This window comes from Aristolochia californica, unplaced genomic scaffold (genome assembly GCF_029961685.1).
Source record: "Aristolochia californica isolate CCGP_79_NKW_82.1479 unplaced genomic scaffold, dmAriCali1.0.hap1 SCAF_3, whole genome shotgun sequence".
Taxonomy (NCBI): Eukaryota; Viridiplantae; Streptophyta; class Magnoliopsida; order Piperales; family Aristolochiaceae; genus Aristolochia; species Aristolochia californica.
The window spans coordinates 43,009,460-43,027,034 of record NW_027181992.1 but is presented as its reverse complement, the minus strand read 5'-3'; the positions used below and the strand labels follow the sequence as shown (position 1 = coordinate 43,027,034).

At 39.6% G+C, this 17,575-nt stretch overlaps 2 protein-coding genes across 3 annotated transcripts in view; both read right to left on the bottom strand.

Annotated features, from left to right (window-relative positions):
- The window catches only part of LOC137960030 (sister-chromatid cohesion protein 3), a 35,367-nt gene extending 33,766 nt beyond the window's left edge, over positions 1-1,601 (bottom strand). Inside the window, 5 exon segments of the mRNA XM_068807484.1 lie at positions 629-721; positions 818-930; positions 1,015-1,237; positions 1,345-1,449; positions 1,549-1,601. Coding sequence (XP_068663585.1) covers positions 629-721; positions 818-930; positions 1,015-1,237; positions 1,345-1,389 — 474 coding nt within the window. The 5' untranslated portion in view covers positions 1,390-1,449; positions 1,549-1,601.
- A 1,487-nt stretch (positions 1,602-3,088) lies between these two features.
- Positions 3,089-17,303, bottom strand: LOC137960087 (probable protein S-acyltransferase 17). Of its 2 annotated transcripts, XM_068807560.1 has the most exons (11): positions 17,203-17,303; positions 16,215-16,375; positions 15,529-15,622; positions 14,664-14,758; positions 14,382-14,549; positions 14,221-14,293; positions 14,060-14,112; positions 3,857-3,948; positions 3,717-3,769; positions 3,519-3,644; positions 3,089-3,442 (listed from the first exon to the last, which is right to left on the bottom strand). In XM_068807560.1, the coding sequence occupies exons 1-11, from the start codon at positions 17,209-17,211 to the stop codon at positions 3,167-3,169; spliced, it is 1,200 nt and encodes a 399-aa protein (XP_068663661.1). In that variant the 5' UTR covers positions 17,212-17,303; the 3' UTR covers positions 3,089-3,166. The 2 variants fall into 2 exon arrangements, with proteins under 2 accessions (XP_068663661.1, XP_068663662.1); XM_068807561.1 differs by lacking the exons at positions 14,060-14,112; positions 14,221-14,293.
- Positions 17,304-17,575: the final 272 nt, after the last annotated feature.

Below are 17,575 nucleotides of genomic sequence, written 5' to 3'. Positions count from 1 at the left end.
TCTCCACCACCCAACATCTGTCAGTGTTCTCTTTCACAAGGCCACCTTGTTTATTGAGTTGTAAAACTCTGCCATTCACTGTCATAACTTCGGTACACCCCCCCCCCCCCTCAACATCTGTCAGTGTTCTCTTTCACAAGGCCACCTTGTTTATTGAGTTGTAAAACTCTGCCATTCACTGTCATAACTTCGGTGGCATATACAGTTCATCTTTCATGGGATCCAAGCAGCACAGGGGACAAATATTTAGGGATGTTCACCTTTTTTTTTTAAAAGTCATTAGTAAATGGACCCTTCCAAAAGATGCAATGCAATTTCATGTAAAAGGTTTGCCTTATCTTAAACGAGCCAATAAGCTTACATGGTATCTTAGAATAAATTAGAATTTACAATTAAGATGACTCTCTAAACATTTGATAAAATGGTAAAAGTAAAGACAATTTTTTAACTGACGAAAATGGTTCACTAGAGTCAATTGCAGGATAAAAAGGAGACAGCTATTATATATAATTGATCAATACTAGTAGCTTTACTACAGTATTACAAGCATTTTTACCAAAAAAACGTAGTAATAGCAAAAAAAAATTGAAAATAAAGGGACTCCAACATAAGCAAGAAGGAAGGATACATTCTTTGCCAGACCCACTAGCACAAGGACCACATCGTCCACACTGGTTTCATCAAGAGAAGCTTCATCAAGTTGATATTTAGCTCCGCATGACTGTGAATGAATAGCAGTTAGTTTGCATAATCCCTCAAAGGCGCATATGCAACAGCAGCAGTTGCAATTTGGAAAAAGTAGAATATAACCTTTTACCTCGAAAAGTGTAGTAAGAAGTTCAACTGTAGCGGATTTTGAATTGTCTTCGTATCTTTCCACCCAGGCCTTCACAGCATTTGGTATGAGCTTCCCATTACCTTTTATAATTTCTAGACAAAATATGCTCAAAGTAAGCCACCAGTGGGCCGTCAAGATTTATAGTTTACAAAGTAAATACACACGAAAAAACGTACCAATCAGACTCTGTTCTGTGGTTTTACGTAGACTTGTTGCTGCATTTACTTTCTTCTTAGGTCTTCTCTCAACTTCCTCGAAATCATCAGATCTCTCAGAATCCTTTTCGGATTCGTTTGGGCTCTCCTCAGCGGCATTGCGCGCGTCATCGAGCTTTTCTTTGGACTTGTTCATCTTGGCAGAAACCCCTTCAGATGCACTAGGTCGCCCCCTCTGCCTTTTCTGCAGTTATGCTCAGACCAATGATGTCAAACCACGGAAATGAAGAAGGTACTGAAGTAAAAATAAGATAAAAAGTCAGAAGAAGAGAATTGGGTGCTGTTACTAACCGAACGCCGGAGTGATGTATCAGCCACCGGAGAAGGAATATCCATTGTCGAACTTTGAGGCCGAAAAACGGTTTGTGAGAGTGAATTTACTGTCGCCTGCTTGACCTAAGCATTTTCGAGAGGTCAGTTATAAGCGAACAAATTGCCGTACAGAAGCTCGACGACTAGAAGAAAGAGAAAATGAGACTGAGAGGAATACCACACCTTGTTGTCTGATGAATTCTGAATTGAGATATCTGCTGGCAAATGGGAATAAGAAAAAGTACAAGCTTTTCCCCGCCAATTGCCAAAGCTTAAAAGCTAAAACAAAAAAATTGCCTCGGACAGTTTGACGAGTTGTAACGCAGATCAACTCTGTTGGACTCGGGGGGATTGAAAATGAATTAGTTTTATTTAACTTTTTAATTAAAATAAGATAAATAATTTAATTTTTTAAATTAAATTTTAAATTAATTAAATATTAAAAATAATACACCTAAACAATCATAGTTACTTTTATAATGCCGTAATCAAATTCTTACTTTTATAATATCTAAATTATCACTCTTAAATTAATAATTTAATATACTATTAAAATATTAAATATAAAAAATAGGGTATTTTATTAATAAAATAAGATAGATTTTTGTTTATCTAAATTAATAAAATAATTAAAAATAACAATAAAAATATTAATTTAATTCATTATAAAAAATAAAATACTTAAACAAAAATGTTTAGTCTAGATACTTGATCATTTTTTTAATTTTATGATATTTTAATTATCGCTCTTAAATTAGTAATTTAATATAATATTAAAAGTCATGAATATAAAAAATAAATAAATAAAATAATATGACTATTTCCATTAAAATCCAACTGAATTAGTTTATTCTCAACGTTGAGCATCGAATGAAACGACGACACTTTCACTCGTTTTTTTCACTTAAACGAGTGAAAATAAATTACCTGTGCAATTCACTTTCACTCTCTATTTACATAGTGCATTAACGTTTTTGGAACCACTTTCCCTACTGAATTAACGTTTTTGGAACCACTTTCCCTCCTGAATTATTAGTATCTATCGTGAAATTTCAGAGAAATGCAATGTTTAAAACCTCAACTTTTGTGTTTGTCAAGCAATTTATTTTAGGAAATCTTAAATAAGATATATGTAATGGTTCAGAAATCGAAAGATAATTTTACAATTGCAAAGTCTTAAAATACTACACAGATGTAGAGAGGAAAAAATTGAAGAACTCGAATAGGGGAAGACAGATGCAATTGAGACAGCCAGCCAACTCTTTCAAGCCTGTTTTGGGTAACTTGAGTGTGCAAGTTCATTGAGAATACCAAGTTCAAGAGGAAGGGGCAGTAATTGATATTGCAGAAAAGCTTCAAGCACACAAAGCAAGGTGGGTGAATCGTAGTGACTAGAGTGTCTCTTCATTTTATACTTGTAAAAACGCTCCAAGTGAAACATAAATAGAGCGAGGACACTGACAAACGACTATCTCATCCATCCGATCAACCGAAAAAACCATTTGGTACAAAACATACTGAACGACTATCTCAACCATCTGATCATGATCGGACAACTGAGATAATCGTTAATCAAACGACTGAGATAATGCTTGATCAAACCGGTGAGATAATGTTTCACATATTTCGTACCAAATATTTTTTCGTATTGGATCAACCTTCCGAGTAAGGATTCAACTTTCGACCAGTTTTAATATCACTTTTTGACATGATACTAAAACAGAGATATATTTTTAGATAGTACAGCACACGATCAACATATTTCACATCTTAAGCTGGGGTGCAAAAACAATATGCTTCTTTACTTCAATTTCCTGTGTGCAAATGATGCTCTCCCTGACAAAGGATACACTATCTCATACAGATTGTGGAACACTCCCTTATCATAGATGTTGTTCTTAACAACAGCAACCCCTTCAGCTTCCAAAGGGGACTTGCGAAAGAACATCTTCCATTTGCTCTCTGGATGCTTCGCCTCTCCCTTCATCCCACTAATGCTAGCTTTCAGAGCTGCACTGCTGACCTTTGCTTCATTGAGTTTCCTCCTCCAGCTTATGTAGTCCTGCCATTTAAACGTCTGCAGTTTCAAGTGGGAAGTTAGAACATCAAATGCTGCATTGAGTTAATATTTGTCAGGAGTAACTAGTGCCTACCTCATTTGTAGTTGTATTTGTGAGACAAAGATGAGCATGGTATCCAAAGAAACCAGCCAGCAGCAAGGATACTACGGCTAGAAACACCATTAGGAGTATTTGTGTGTTAAATGATCCCAACAACCACTGAAACATGCCAAATTGTTGTTTAGGAGAAAAAAACTACATCTTATATGTATCTGTACAACTAGTTCTCACCTGTACAACATGTGGAGCTAAACTGGAAAAAGAATTTTCAATGCCATAGTAAACTGCACACATAAAGCAAATGACACCTTATAAAAAGTCAAAAAGCATTTCAATCATTAATTAGGAGCCAAAAAAACACATAAGGGTACCTGTTAAAATGTAAACCACCTTACGGTCCTTTAGTTCACCAGCGAGAATCAAGCCAAGTATAACTGCACCATATAGGCAAAGACAGAAATGCCTGAAAAACAGCAAATCTCATTATCTGTAGACATGCATAATCAGAAAGATAGTTTATACTAAGAAGCTATTGTTTCAAACACTTTCAGTATGAGGCATGCATAAAAAAATACAATAATGAAATGTCAATTTTATTGAGAATAATTTAGTCAATGGTCTAACAACTCCTAGAACATAAAAGGGAACTATATTTCATGCTGAACTTACAGGAACTCTAGAAAATGAGGACACAGACTCAAGACTGGGTAACAAGTGGTCACATGAAAATTATGTGGATGCCTTGAATTATTGCTTGAAGTTAATCCATTTCTCCATATGCCAGCAATGGTTACTCTTAGAGTATATTAGGTAAAAATGGGGAATCTGATTGTAGTGTTCGAGTGTAATAGGTAAAAATACTCCTTTTAGGAGTCCTGACTTGTTTCTTTACCAGAATTTTATTTAACCTAACAAACTTATTTATAACAAATATATATAAATGTTTTTTTGCATGGTGATCTTCAAGAAAAGGTGTATATGGAACAGCCTCTTAGATATGTTGCTCAACGAGACACTATGAAAGTGTGTAGATTAAAAAAAGGCAATCTATTGACACAAGCAGAGTCTAGGGTTTGGTTTGATAAGTTTAGCTAGGTAGTATTGCCCTCTGGGTACACAAGTAGCCATTGTGATCACTCACTAATTGTTATGAAAATAATATTTAAAATTGTTGTGTTAGTTGTGTACGTAAATGATATTATTTTGTCAAGGAAGTGATAAAAAGGGAATTGAAAAAGTGAAGGAGCTTTTGGCTAAGCACTTTCAGACCAAGTATCTAGGTTTGCTCAAGTACTTCCTTGGAATAGAAGTTGTTTGGAGTAAAGCAGGAGTTATTTTAAGTCAAATGAAGTATGTTACTGATATGCTACAGAAGTATGGTTTACTAGGGGCTAAATCGACAGATACAACAATGGAAGTTAGCAATGATCTTCACAATGAGGACAGTGATGAATTTAAAGCAATGTATTAGAGGTTAACTGGTAAATTGATTTAAGTTACAGTTACACGCACCAATATATCATTTACTGCAAGCATGTTAAGTTAGTTCATGGAGCTTCCACTTAGAGTTCATTTGGAAGTTGCTCAGAGAATCTTAAAGTACTTAAAAGGAACACCAGGAAAGAATTGTTTTTTAAGCCTCATAGTCATTTATAGAAAGAAGTTTTTTCATATGCAGATTATGCAAGGTCCAGGTGGGATAGAAAATCTACCGTTGGATATTGTGCATTTGAAATTGAAAACTCATTTAGTTGGAGAAGTAAAAAGTAAAATGAAGTGGCTTGCTAGTGTAAAATGTTGAAGTATATGGCTCATACATGAGGTTGAGGGGTATTTTTGTACAGGAGTATTTGTGTATTTCCTACACAAATACCTCTAGGGTTTAATATAAAATTAGTGAACTTTTCCAGCCGTCACTCCGGTGGACATAGGCACACTGCCGAACCACCGTAAAATCCTTTGTCTTCTTCGTTTTCCTTTCTTCTTCCGACAACAATTGGTATCAGAGCTTCAGGAAGAACCAGAGGTGTTGGGAAGAGTCTCTGTTTCTGGAAACAGAGAAAGTGCAGCATCGTCCGAGACCATTCGCATCACCGTTTGACGATAACCTCATGCCGAGGAGTGTCAGTTCCGGCGACGATTCCGTCAAGCACCGTTCGATGATAACCCATGCCGAGGACTTCCGCTGATAGCAGCAGTTTTTGAAAACCAGTGAGAAGAAGATCTCCTCTATGCCGTCGCCACCGCCGACGAATCAATCGTCGCCGGTCAAAAAAGAGAAAATCGCATGCCCAAAAAAAAAATTCTGGCAAGAGCGGAGTCGGAAGCGTACCTGCCGATCCTGAAATCGCCGTTCCAGAAAAATCTCCTGTCGTTTGTCTCATTGCCATCTCCAGCTTCGACGATGACACTTTCGAGATTTAAAACCTCTCGGTAAACAGAGACTTGGCCATTTAGTCCCGAATGCGGACAAATTTCTTATTCAATGGTCATTTCGCCACTTCGGATCGTGACTTTGCTCTTGCCAAAAAAAAAAATTCTCTGTTTCTGACCGACGGACAACTTATCAGGCATCTTTCGATTAGCTGCCGTTTCCGGCTCCGACGACGATTCCATTAAGGTTTAAAACCTCTCGATAAACAGAAATCCATGACACCCGTTGGGGGTTTCAGCTTCGTTGTGATCCGTTTTCGGCTCCTCCATCATGTTTCGGTGAATTGCAGCACATACAGAGAGTTTCAAAGAAAATGCACGCGTTTCGAGGTGTTTCTATCTATCACAATTTTTATATGTGCACACACCTTGATGCATAACTATCAACATTTTCACATTTCAAAATTAAAAAGTGCACAGGCCCTGAGGCATACCTAGAAATTAAAACACACCGCTGAGGAGTTTTGCTCGGAATCCGAACACGAGTGCAGCCCAAGAATTTTATTATCTTCCCATTGTCAAGACGGATGTCAAACACACACAACTGAGGGTCTCGCTTGAAATCCGAACACGTGCGTGCAGTCCAAGAAGTGCACAAAGCCCGATAATTTTATTCTTTCTTCCCGTTGTTGGGACAGACATGTGCCATTATCAGGACATAGACAGGCAAGCCTTTCCAATGGTCTCCGGCTCCAAGGACGCACTATTACAACGTCGATCCTTTATATTTACCGCTTAACTAGATGACCTTTCAATACGGATATTGCAAGAATATCATTCAAACTTGCTAACCCCAATCACCCACTGTATCCATTCAGATCAGCCTGGGTTAGTCCTTTTCCACAACTCCTCACTAAGGAGAATTATAGTACATGGAGTCATTCCATGACTATGGCTCTAATCGTCAAGAACAAATATGGTTTCGTTGATGGAACAATAAAACGACCAGACATGAAAAGCAACGATGAATTGCAACAGTGGATTCGTTGTGACAATCTTGTCAAAACCTGGTTATTGAGTTCAATCTCCAAGGATATTGCGACGAGTATGTTCTATTGTGATAGAGCACAAACAGTTTGAAATGAACTATGCGATCGTTTCTCTCAGGTAAATAATGTTCAATTATTTCATATTGAAAATGAGATACATGATTGTGTATAGCACAATTTGTTTGTTGGCTCCTATTTCACCTAGCTCAAAGGATTGTGGGATGAGAGAGATGTTATTTGTCCTATCTCACACTATAGTTGTGGAACCATGAAGGAAGAAATATCTTATCGGGAAACACAGAAAATAATCACGTTTCTCATGGGATTAACTGAGTCCTTTAATGCAGTACGTGGATAAATATTGACAATGGATCCTTTGCCAAATATCAGTAAAGTTTATTCCCTCGTGCTCCGACATGAATGACAGAAAGATGTACCCGCTAAAAGGATTATCGTTCAACCTGAGGCAACAACTTTTACCGTCAAGAATTTAAGCAAGAAAGGTGGTACTTATATGTGTGCAAAATGTACAAAGACGGTCACAACACTGGAAATTGTCATTTACGTTTGAAGTGCACTTATTGTGGATGTAAGGGTCACACAGTTGATTTTTGTCGAAAACTCAAAAATGGAGAATCAACTAAGCACAAAGAGAAGAAGAATATCTTCAATTCATTTCCTTTTACTTAGGAGCAATGCCAGCAAATCCTGCAAATGCTCAGTAATAACAAGTCTACCATGGCAAATCATGTGGGTAACTCCTGAACCCATGACGAACTTCAAGGTAAAGCCCTCTACTTCTCCTCTCAAAGTAAGAAAATCACATGGATCCTCGATAGTGGAGCAGTTGATCATATTGTTTGTTGTCCTGAATTGTTGACATCTTGGAGAGTTGTTACGAACAAAATAGTGGAATTACTAGATGGTTCTCATGTCAATGTTATACATGTTGTTCAAGTGGTTTTCTCTTATAGTTTGGTTCTTCATATGTTTTATGTGTCCCAATTTTCCAATTAAACCTCATTTCCATAGGCAAACTTATTTATCATTCTCTCTGCATCACTGTGTTCCTTACCCACAAAAACCATCTTGTTATTCCATGGATTCTCCCTCTGGTATTTGGCATGAACATCTCGGGCATCCTTCAAATAAAGTATTTGTTTCATTTCCTTTTTTTAATAAAACTCTTGTAGTTCAAACAATTTTTTTATTCATCAAAAAAAATTTTCAAATAATTGTTTTATGGAATAGTCCCACATGGATTAGTGAGTACAAAGATCTTGAGTTTATTAGTTGAGAAGGAGGTTTCCTAAGTTGGCTAATCATTTTGGGTGGGCCTTGGATACAACTTAGCACGGTATCAAAACAGGTACTCACATAGGCCTACACCTAAATTATCCACTTGTAGAGCTACAAAAAAGGGTCTACACCTAAACTATCCACTTGTAGAGCCACAAAAGAGGGCCTACACCTAAACTATCCACTTGTAGAGCCACAAAAGAGGGCCTACACCTAAATTATCCACTTGTAGAGCTACAAAAGAGGGCCTACACTTGAGGGGGAGTGTTAAGCAATAGTCCCACATGGATTAGTGAATACAAAGATATAGAGTTTATTAGTTAGGAAAGAGGTTTCCTAAGTTGGCTAGTCATTTTGGGATGGGCCTTGGACACAACTTAACACGGTATCAGAGCGGGTACTCATATGTTGGCCTACACCTAAATTATCCACTTGTAGAGCCACAAAAAAGGGCTTACACCTAAACTATCTACTTGTAGAGACAGAAAAAAGAGGGCCTACACGCGAGGGGGAGTGTTAAGGAATAATCCCACATGGATTAGTGAGTACAAAGATCTTGAGTTTATTAGTTAGGACAAATGCTTCCTAAGTTGGCTAATCATTTTTGGATGAGCCTTGGACCCAACTTAACAGGGGTTTAACATCAACTCGGAGGAACTTCGGTTCATGGCGAATCCCTTGGGTTGCTCTCTCTACCCTTCCAGCCACCTACTTCGGTCTCCCCCTCTTCACCTCTTGCATCAACAAGGACCTATGGAGCACGGCTATTGAGAGGCTGAAATCATTTGGCTACCTGGAGGGGGTCGTCTCCTCTCTAAAGTTGGGAGGTTTACCCTTCTCAAATCTTGTTTGGCTGGTATCCAACTTATTTCTTCTTGTTTATGCAATGCCCTGCTTCAATATGCCACCAAATTGACGGTTTGATGAGGAAATCCCTTTGGTGAGGTACCTCTACTGAGTTCAAGTATCATCTGATGGGTTGGAAGGATGTTTGCAATTCCAAATCTAAAGGGGGCAAGGATATGAATATAGCCCTCCTCAAATAGATCTGAAAATTCAACATTGCCGAAAACAACCTTTGGAGACAAATGTCGTTGTTCAAGCTTAATTGGCATGAGGTGCGGTGGACTCAGGAGGGAGGAGAGTTGCCCTATATCCAATCTGGAGAGCTGTTTTTCTTCCCCTCTTGTTGTTCCGCTCAAGCATTCGCCTCCACATTGGTAATGGTCTCTCGATTCGCTTCTGGGAGGATTGGTGGGTTAGTTCCGGGCCTCTGAAGGCTTCTTTCAGTAGCGTCTAGCGGGCCTCCATGAAGTGCTGCCTGTCGGTTGCGGATGCTTGAGGTTTGGGAGCGTGGGATCTCCAATTACGTCTGGGTCTTGATGATGCAGATGACCTTCTTGCTTCTCGCCTGTTAGAGGTGATTTCCTCTTCTAGGCATCATGATGCTTTGGATGATTCAATGATTTGGTGGCCAGAGGCTAGTGGTATGTTCTTTGTCTCCTCTGCCTACTCCCTCATCAAGGGATGGACCTCGACAACCCCAACCATGAGGTGGCTCTTATTTGGCATCTCTCTACTCCCTCGAAGGTTAAATTCTTCCTATGGAGTGTCGGGCTTAGTAGAATTCTCACTGCAGTTAACCTTCATCATCATGGTACCCTCAATGTCACCTCTTGCCACCTCTGTGTCCTGCCCCTTTTCTTGGTCCGTGTGGATGAGCATCCTCAGTCGATTCGGGCTTCAGCTTTGCTTGCCGAATGACATCCTCTCGGTTGGGCATTTGCTTCTAAGGGTTCCCCTCCCTAAATTGGGAAAGATAATCATTTCTGCTTGTGTTGCCTTCATCCCTTGGGGCATTTGGATGGAATGCAACAATAGGAGCTTCAATGCCAAACATTTTTCCCATGATCGGGTCATCTCCTCCATTACTAACCTCATCTCCTCTTGGCTCCATTCCAGGAAGGAATTCTCCGCTCTCTCTGGGCTTTTGCTCAAGAATAACAGGAGTATCATTACTCAAATGGGAGCCCCATCAAAGCCTCTAGAGTTGCAGGAGTGGCAACCCCCTAATCCGGGCTTCATCAAGATGGCAGTTCTCTCAACAATCCTGGCATGGAGGGTTACGGTGGTGTCTTCTATGATTTAGGTGGTAATCAACTCATGTCCTATTCTGGACCTAAGGCCATTTTTTACTCCACAGTTGTCGAGCTTCAAGCCCTCCTCAAAGGCCTCATCATCATCTGCGAACACTTCTCCAAGTTGTTCCACATTCAAGGAGATTCTACGGTGATTGTTAGATGATGATTCTCTCCCTCTTCTCCGTCATGGCATCATTGCGATGTATACTATTCCATTCTTGACATTCTTCCCCACCTTGTATTCGGTCCCATGTGCCCAGATCTGCAAATTCTATTGCGGATGGTTGTGCTAAGCTAGGGGTCCTCTCTCCATGCCCTTCTTGTAAGGGGGAGGCCTGCCTCATCTTGTTTGTTCTACTTCTAGTTTTAATAAATTCATCTCTTTCTCAAAAAAAAAAAAAAAAAAAAAAAAAAACAAAACACTTAAAACTTCACATCTCCCTAATTACATATCAGCATAAGATTTAATCTAGACCATAGACTTCTAATACTCACTCAAGCTTTATGACATTCCTACAAACTCATGGAGAATATGTAACATGACAAAAATGCCCTTAATATTTGACAAATCTCATTGTGGTGTTTAAGCATAATGAGGAAAAATACTCCTCATAAAAATAGTTCTAATTTGTTTCTTTATTAGAGTATCATTTAAAGTAAGAAACTAATAACATTCAAATATATATTTAAAGTGTGAGGGGCCAAACAATTATCTTCAACCATCCTTTCTTTTCATCTTTCTCTTAGATTCTTATTTTTCAGAATGATTTGCATTCAAACAGTTACTACAGCCTTTTGTTTCACTTTTTTTTTTGAGAGGGGTGTGGCACGATTCGAACTAGCGACATGACGCACCTGATGTAAAGAGAATACCACTAAGCCAAACAGCCTTAGGTATGATGAATCCCATTCACTTTTAGAAACAGGTCATAAACAAATTTTAAAAGGGAATTACATCAAGAAAGGGGGGGGGGGGGGACCCTCCCAGACAATGAGGAATTGGAAGGAAGTCCCCATTTTGGCTAGTCTATCAGCAAAACTGATATACATGATTCCAAGAACATGAAATAACAGATACTATATCATAAATGGAATAGAAGATTAGCCAGTGGCACAAAAGAGGCTTGGAAAAACCTGAGCACCAGCCAATAACGATGCTGGAATCGCCTTCAATAAGCAAATGACCGGAGAGTCACTCCTTAAAAGTGATCAGCCCGTGGAGAAGGGCAGAGACTTCGGCAGGGGTTGAGTCAGCAACACCCAAAGGGCCAGCAAAGGATAGGATGACCTCACCCGAGGAGTTTCTGAAAACACCCCCGAAGCCAGCAAGCCCAGGACAGTCGATGTCGCTACCATCAAAGTTTTAACTTGATGACACCCAGGGGAGGAGGAAACCACTCAACCATGGCAGGGGTCTTGGAGGGACCAGACATATGATCAAGGATGTGCCAGTGCAAACGAAGAGACATGCCCCCCAGGGAAGACAACTCTTTTCTGGAATGCAGCCAGTAAGAAATGAGGCCAAGGGGATAGATTACTCACAGGTGCTGCAAAGGGGACAGATGTTGTTCAGGCTGGTGTAGCCACGTCTATGGAGGCTATCTTCAGTAAGGATACGTTCCTGGAGGGCCGTTCAAATGAAAAACTTAGTTTTATTTGGGGCAGAAAGTTTCCAGGCAACGACAGCAGCATGCTTAAAGGCATTGGGTTCCCATCCTCTAATGTGATTATAGGTTGAAGCAATCGAGAAACCGAGAAGAGACCACTGGTGCATGGCCTCCAGATCCATTTGTCTTGACTTTGCGCCCATAGAACCACATTCCCAAGGGTAGATAAAAGATTGCAGAGGGCACTAGTCACCACCATTCAGGCCACGTCTAAAGTGGAAGTTCCAGGATTGGTGATTCCAAATTTCAGCCATGGAGGAATCCTGGCGCACGGAGATTGCAAATAAGGTACTGAACTCATCCATGAGAGGATGCCTACCACATCAAGCATCACGCCAGAAGAGGATTTGATGGCCATTGCCAGCAAAGTAAGACGTTGCAGCTTTGAAAAGAGGGAGCAGAGGGAGAAGAGATTTCCAGATAGGGGACAGATGGCAGTTGTTTCGTCCCTCAGTCCACCACGCTCTCGACCATTGCAGCTTGAAGGCGATCATATTTTTCCAAATGCATCTGCGCTGAACGTTGAAATTCCAGACCCATTTGAGGAGCATGGCAGTTCATCTCAGTAGTGGGCCAAATTCCAAGCCCACCCAAAGAACTGGGGAAGCAAATATCCTTTCAACTAACGAGGTGATACTTGAATGCGTCATCGGATCCATGCCAAAGGAAGCGCTTTCGGATAACATCAATACGCTTGCAAACAGAAGCCGGACAACGCATAAAGGAGATATAGTAATTTGGTAGGCCAGCTAAGCAAGATTTCAAGAGAGTTAGATTGCCCACTGTGGAGAAAAGTTTACCACACCACATGGCCAGCCAACGTTCAAACTTCTCAATCGGAAGGGACCAGAGAGCCGCATTTGGCCTTCTATTAAACAAAGGAAGGCCGAGGTAGGTGGATGGAGTATGGTCTAGGGAGCAGCCCAGGAAATCAGCCATTTCTTCAAAGAATCAACATCAATGTGATAGACAATGAGAGTAGTCTTCCTCCAATTTATCTGCTGCCCAGAAGAGATTTCAAACAAGCAGAGGAGAGCCTGAAACTTTCGGATTTGGTCCATAGTACCCACACCAAAGCAGATGGTGTCATTTGCAAACTAAAGGATTGGGACATCGAATTCAACATGGTCCGTGGTGGGCAGAATACAGCCTGTGACTTTGGCCAAGTAGACCAAGGAGGAAAGGTATTCGACGATGATGTTGACAAGAAGTGGAGATAGGAGATCTCCTTACCTGATGCCACGGGTACTCTTAAATAATCCACATACAGCACCATTGATAAGGACGGAGTAAGTGACAGAAGATCCACAACTATGAATCCAGAAACGCCAATTCTGCACAAAGCCCATTTGGCCAAGAAGGGTGTCAAGGAGCTACCAATTGACTTGGTCGAAGACCTTTCCAAAGTTTAGCTCAAAGGTGAATCGGGTGAGCTTTAGAAACTTTAATAGAGAAGTTCATGAGTAGTCAATGCTGAATCCAGAATGTTGCACCCCTTGATGAATGCGTACTGCCTGTGATGGATGACAATGGGAAGCACAGCTTTGAGTCTGCTTGCTCACAACCCTGCAAGGATTTTATAAGTGCTAGTGGTGATACTAATTGGGCAGAAGTTTGAGGGCTGCTCCACGTTGGTCTTCTAAGTTATGAGGGCTATGAAAGAAGCCCCAATGCTCTAGTAAGTTATACCACAGTGGCAAAAGTCATGAGCCTTTGCAATGACATCATCACTGATAACAGGAGAGCAATCACGAAAACTCCCCATTATATCCATCTGGCCCGGGCGCACGATAGCTAATGATGCCTGGGTAGTGGTGACCCGGTGCTTCCCCCTTTTCTTCTTGACAACAGCACTGTCCATTTAATAAGGATTAAGAACTAGGGTGGTTCTTAAACCTAGAACTGAGTGTTTTTTGAGTCTTTCACTTGGATGGTGAACCATAAGAGCATATGTAGAACAAAAAAATCCACTAGAGCATTAAGATAATCTCAAAGCAGTGTTAGGTTTTAAACAAATAAAGCAGAATGATTAAATAAAGCCTCACCAGAGTAAAAAGGCCATAAAGTACCGGGTATTTTTCTCACCAATACAGTTATTCTGAAAATGGATTAAAACAATAAATAGTCCATGATCAGCTCCATCAAATACATTGATTAAATATTTCATCAAAACCTAGCAAAGGAATTGATTCAACCCAGTACCTACCATCCATCCACAGTGGTGATCAAATCGGGCAATGCACCGATCACATACACTGCAATGCTTGGATCGAGCTGGCCTAGCATTAGCACAATTTATACCATAAGGTGCAGTATAATACCCACAAAAAGAATTTTCAGAAATACTAAATTAACAGAACAAATTACTTTGGGATCTTGCATGTTGAACATTCCTTCTCTGTAAATATGATATTATCATACGGATAGGCAGATAGGTATTCAGAAACATTTCCATTGTTCACTGTTCCTGGATCAGAGAAGCTAGTCAGTATAAAGAGGATAACACCCACACCCACTGCCACCAAGCTTGTGAACCTGTTAATCACAAACAAGCAAACTAATAAAACTCTAATAAAATGAATCAACAATGTTTTTTTTTAATGGCAAATCAAGAAGGAAATAACCAAATAAAAACATTTTAAAACATACTTGTGCACCTCAGAAACATAATAACCAGGAACATAGCTAAAGGAGGACGTGGAGATGAAAAAATAAGTCATTCCAACAATTCCCATGTAAATGATCTGCAAATAGGAGCATGCCACAGTAAGAAAAAGAGCTTGTAATCATACTGACGTAAACGCTTGAATACATTTTCATACTGATAAACTAACTGAAACACAGAAACAGGAGACTGAGACTTTTTTTTTTTTTTTCTTGTGAATGATAGTGCTGCATACTTCAGTTGATTGAATTTAAACCAAATATGCATAAAGAAAAGGGTTATTGAGAGGTTGACCAAAGACACACAGGGGTAGTTAATTTCTGAGGAGGCAAATTCGAAATGAATTGTCAATATCAAATTTGCACCTTAACAGCTGAAAAACTGGATGACTCATTCTTTCTTCAAAATAGAGAAGCAAATAAGTTACTATCAAAGGCTAATGCCTGACCTGGTACAGCTTACCACCAAACTACACAGAGATCAGAACAACAATTAGAACTTCTCTCAAAGAAAAGCTAATGACTTGACACTTCTTTTGTATAAGAACAGAAGTTTAGCTTTTGAAGACGAGTCTAAAATAATTAAACCAGATTTGTGACAAAAGCCTCAGTATTTCAGATTGTCATCAAGAATATTTCTGGCCAAGGGTCTATAGACCTATTTAGCTACCCTTTATATGACATTTACCAATTTCACTTTGTCAATGAAGGACGAGAAGACAGAGGGTTTTAACAGTAGCATCAGTAACATAACCGAGGTGATACAACAGCCGCATATGTAGCAGATGACTCAGAAGGCCCCAGCCCAAGACGTTTCATTCACAGTAATCAGCCAAAATTATGTGCATACCTGTAAGATCGGATTTGACCGTTGGCAACAATAATGCTCAACTGAAAGAACTGCATTTCTGCCTCTGGAACCACACGCAATCTCTGAGATTCGCCTACAAAAACAATAAGATAGTCATTTTCATTTTCAGTTACGTGGTAGGAAAATGTTTTGATGAAATCAACAGTGTGAAATACTGCCTAACAGAGACCAGCTCGAGGATTAAGGGAGTAGATGGACCTAAAAGAGCCTGAATCTGGATCCCTACTAGAGCCAACTTATTGTTCCCTCTTGGTTCTCAGCAAGCACTCACACAACTCTTGAAATTGTAGATGCATTAAAGACACCCTTTTTCACGCGTGACATGGATACCCAGACGACAAACAAAGTCTGCTCAGGAAACGATTGAGATAGAAAGATCTTCGGCAATTCCGTAACAATACCATAATTATTTCATGGATAAATTAAGACTAGCATAAGCTTACCACAAGCGCCGCAACATTAACTGAAATAAATTGATAACGTAAAAGCAAATCCGACTACCAATCCACCAACATTTTTTGGGATTTCTGAAAAAAGATTGTTTCCTTTCCAGTAACACATCAAGCATTGAAGTTAAAGGGGAAAAAAGCAGTAACAACTAGTGTAACATGGAGGCAGCTCAGAAATTAGTTAATGAAGCGGAAAAGAATGAAGAAAAACATTACAGCAAGTAATCGTAAGCACCAACGGTGATGAAGTAGTTGATCTTCTCAATGAAGGTTCCTTCAAAGATTGGCCACTGCCCGCACAGAAATGAGACAACAACAAGGACAGTAAGGCACAGATGGCAAACCAGAATCCACTGTAACGCCATTTCTCCGGTAGCCTGGAGAAGACCCTAATAAGTATCAACACCTCTTCAATCCCGCTTCCGACGACATTAAGAAAAGAAAGTAGGCAGAAATTGTCGATTCTAGAAGCCGTCGCCGAGAGAGAAAATAAAATTTTGCGGTCAAAGACTGAAAAGGCGCACTGTTAAAAAAAGCAATCAGGCGATAGAATTCATTTTGATTGTCGGAAGTACGGTTTACGAACCTGTTTTCTAACAAATTGTGAAGCCAAATGAGAAAAAATTGAGAACTGAAGGAGTTAAATATATTTTACAAGGATAAAAAAATAATTTTACTTGTCTGAACCCTGAGGTCCGATCTGAAATCTGTTTTAACTTTTTAGGTAGGAAAACACCTAAATTAGTGGTGTCGAAATCAGACCGGGAGTGGCTGGAAGGACATCATTTTGTTGATTTAAAACCACAAAAAACCTCGATCAGACAAAAGTAGGCGCACTCGATCGGTTCAAAATTCAGAAAGTTCAACTATAAAACATGGATTTCGATCAAAATCCGAATCTGAATCCGATCCGGATATCGAAACCCGAATCTGAAAAAAAAAACACAATCATCAAACTCGATCACCATCTCCGTCCTGTTCCATAAACCTAACATAAACCCCACCATTCCCCCCCTCAATAGGTGAGGTTCCGGTCAGATTTGGGAAAATCCATCCCTAACCCGAAACCTGGATTTTTTTCCTTGCCATGATCCCCACAAGGTGAAATCAGAAACCAGGGACGGGTTAGATCGGATACGCCATGACCCAATGTCTACCCTAAGAATGAAACCTGATCTTGCATTCCTCAAACTCTCATGTCAACCTTTTCCATCGCCAAGAACGCCCAAATTAGTGTTTTTTCACTATTTCGTTTTCGCCCATTGCCTTCCCTCCCTTCTCACCTCACTTATGCATCGGATTCAATTGACTTCCGACAACGGATTTCCTATTGAACACTTTTAATTCATCGAGCTAATACATGTAGTTGTGGGAGATTGGGTTGACAAATACGTCGGATTCGAAAGGCCAATTTAATTATGAGTTGGGATGCAATTATTGTTATCTTTTTTGTTATATAGTTATACACTGAATATATTTTCTTTAATTTGTATATGCATTATTGTTTAGTGCTTAAAATTTTGTCTAGGTTGAAAATTGTGAAACTTGGAGTAGTTCACTTAGACATTTGTGCAATA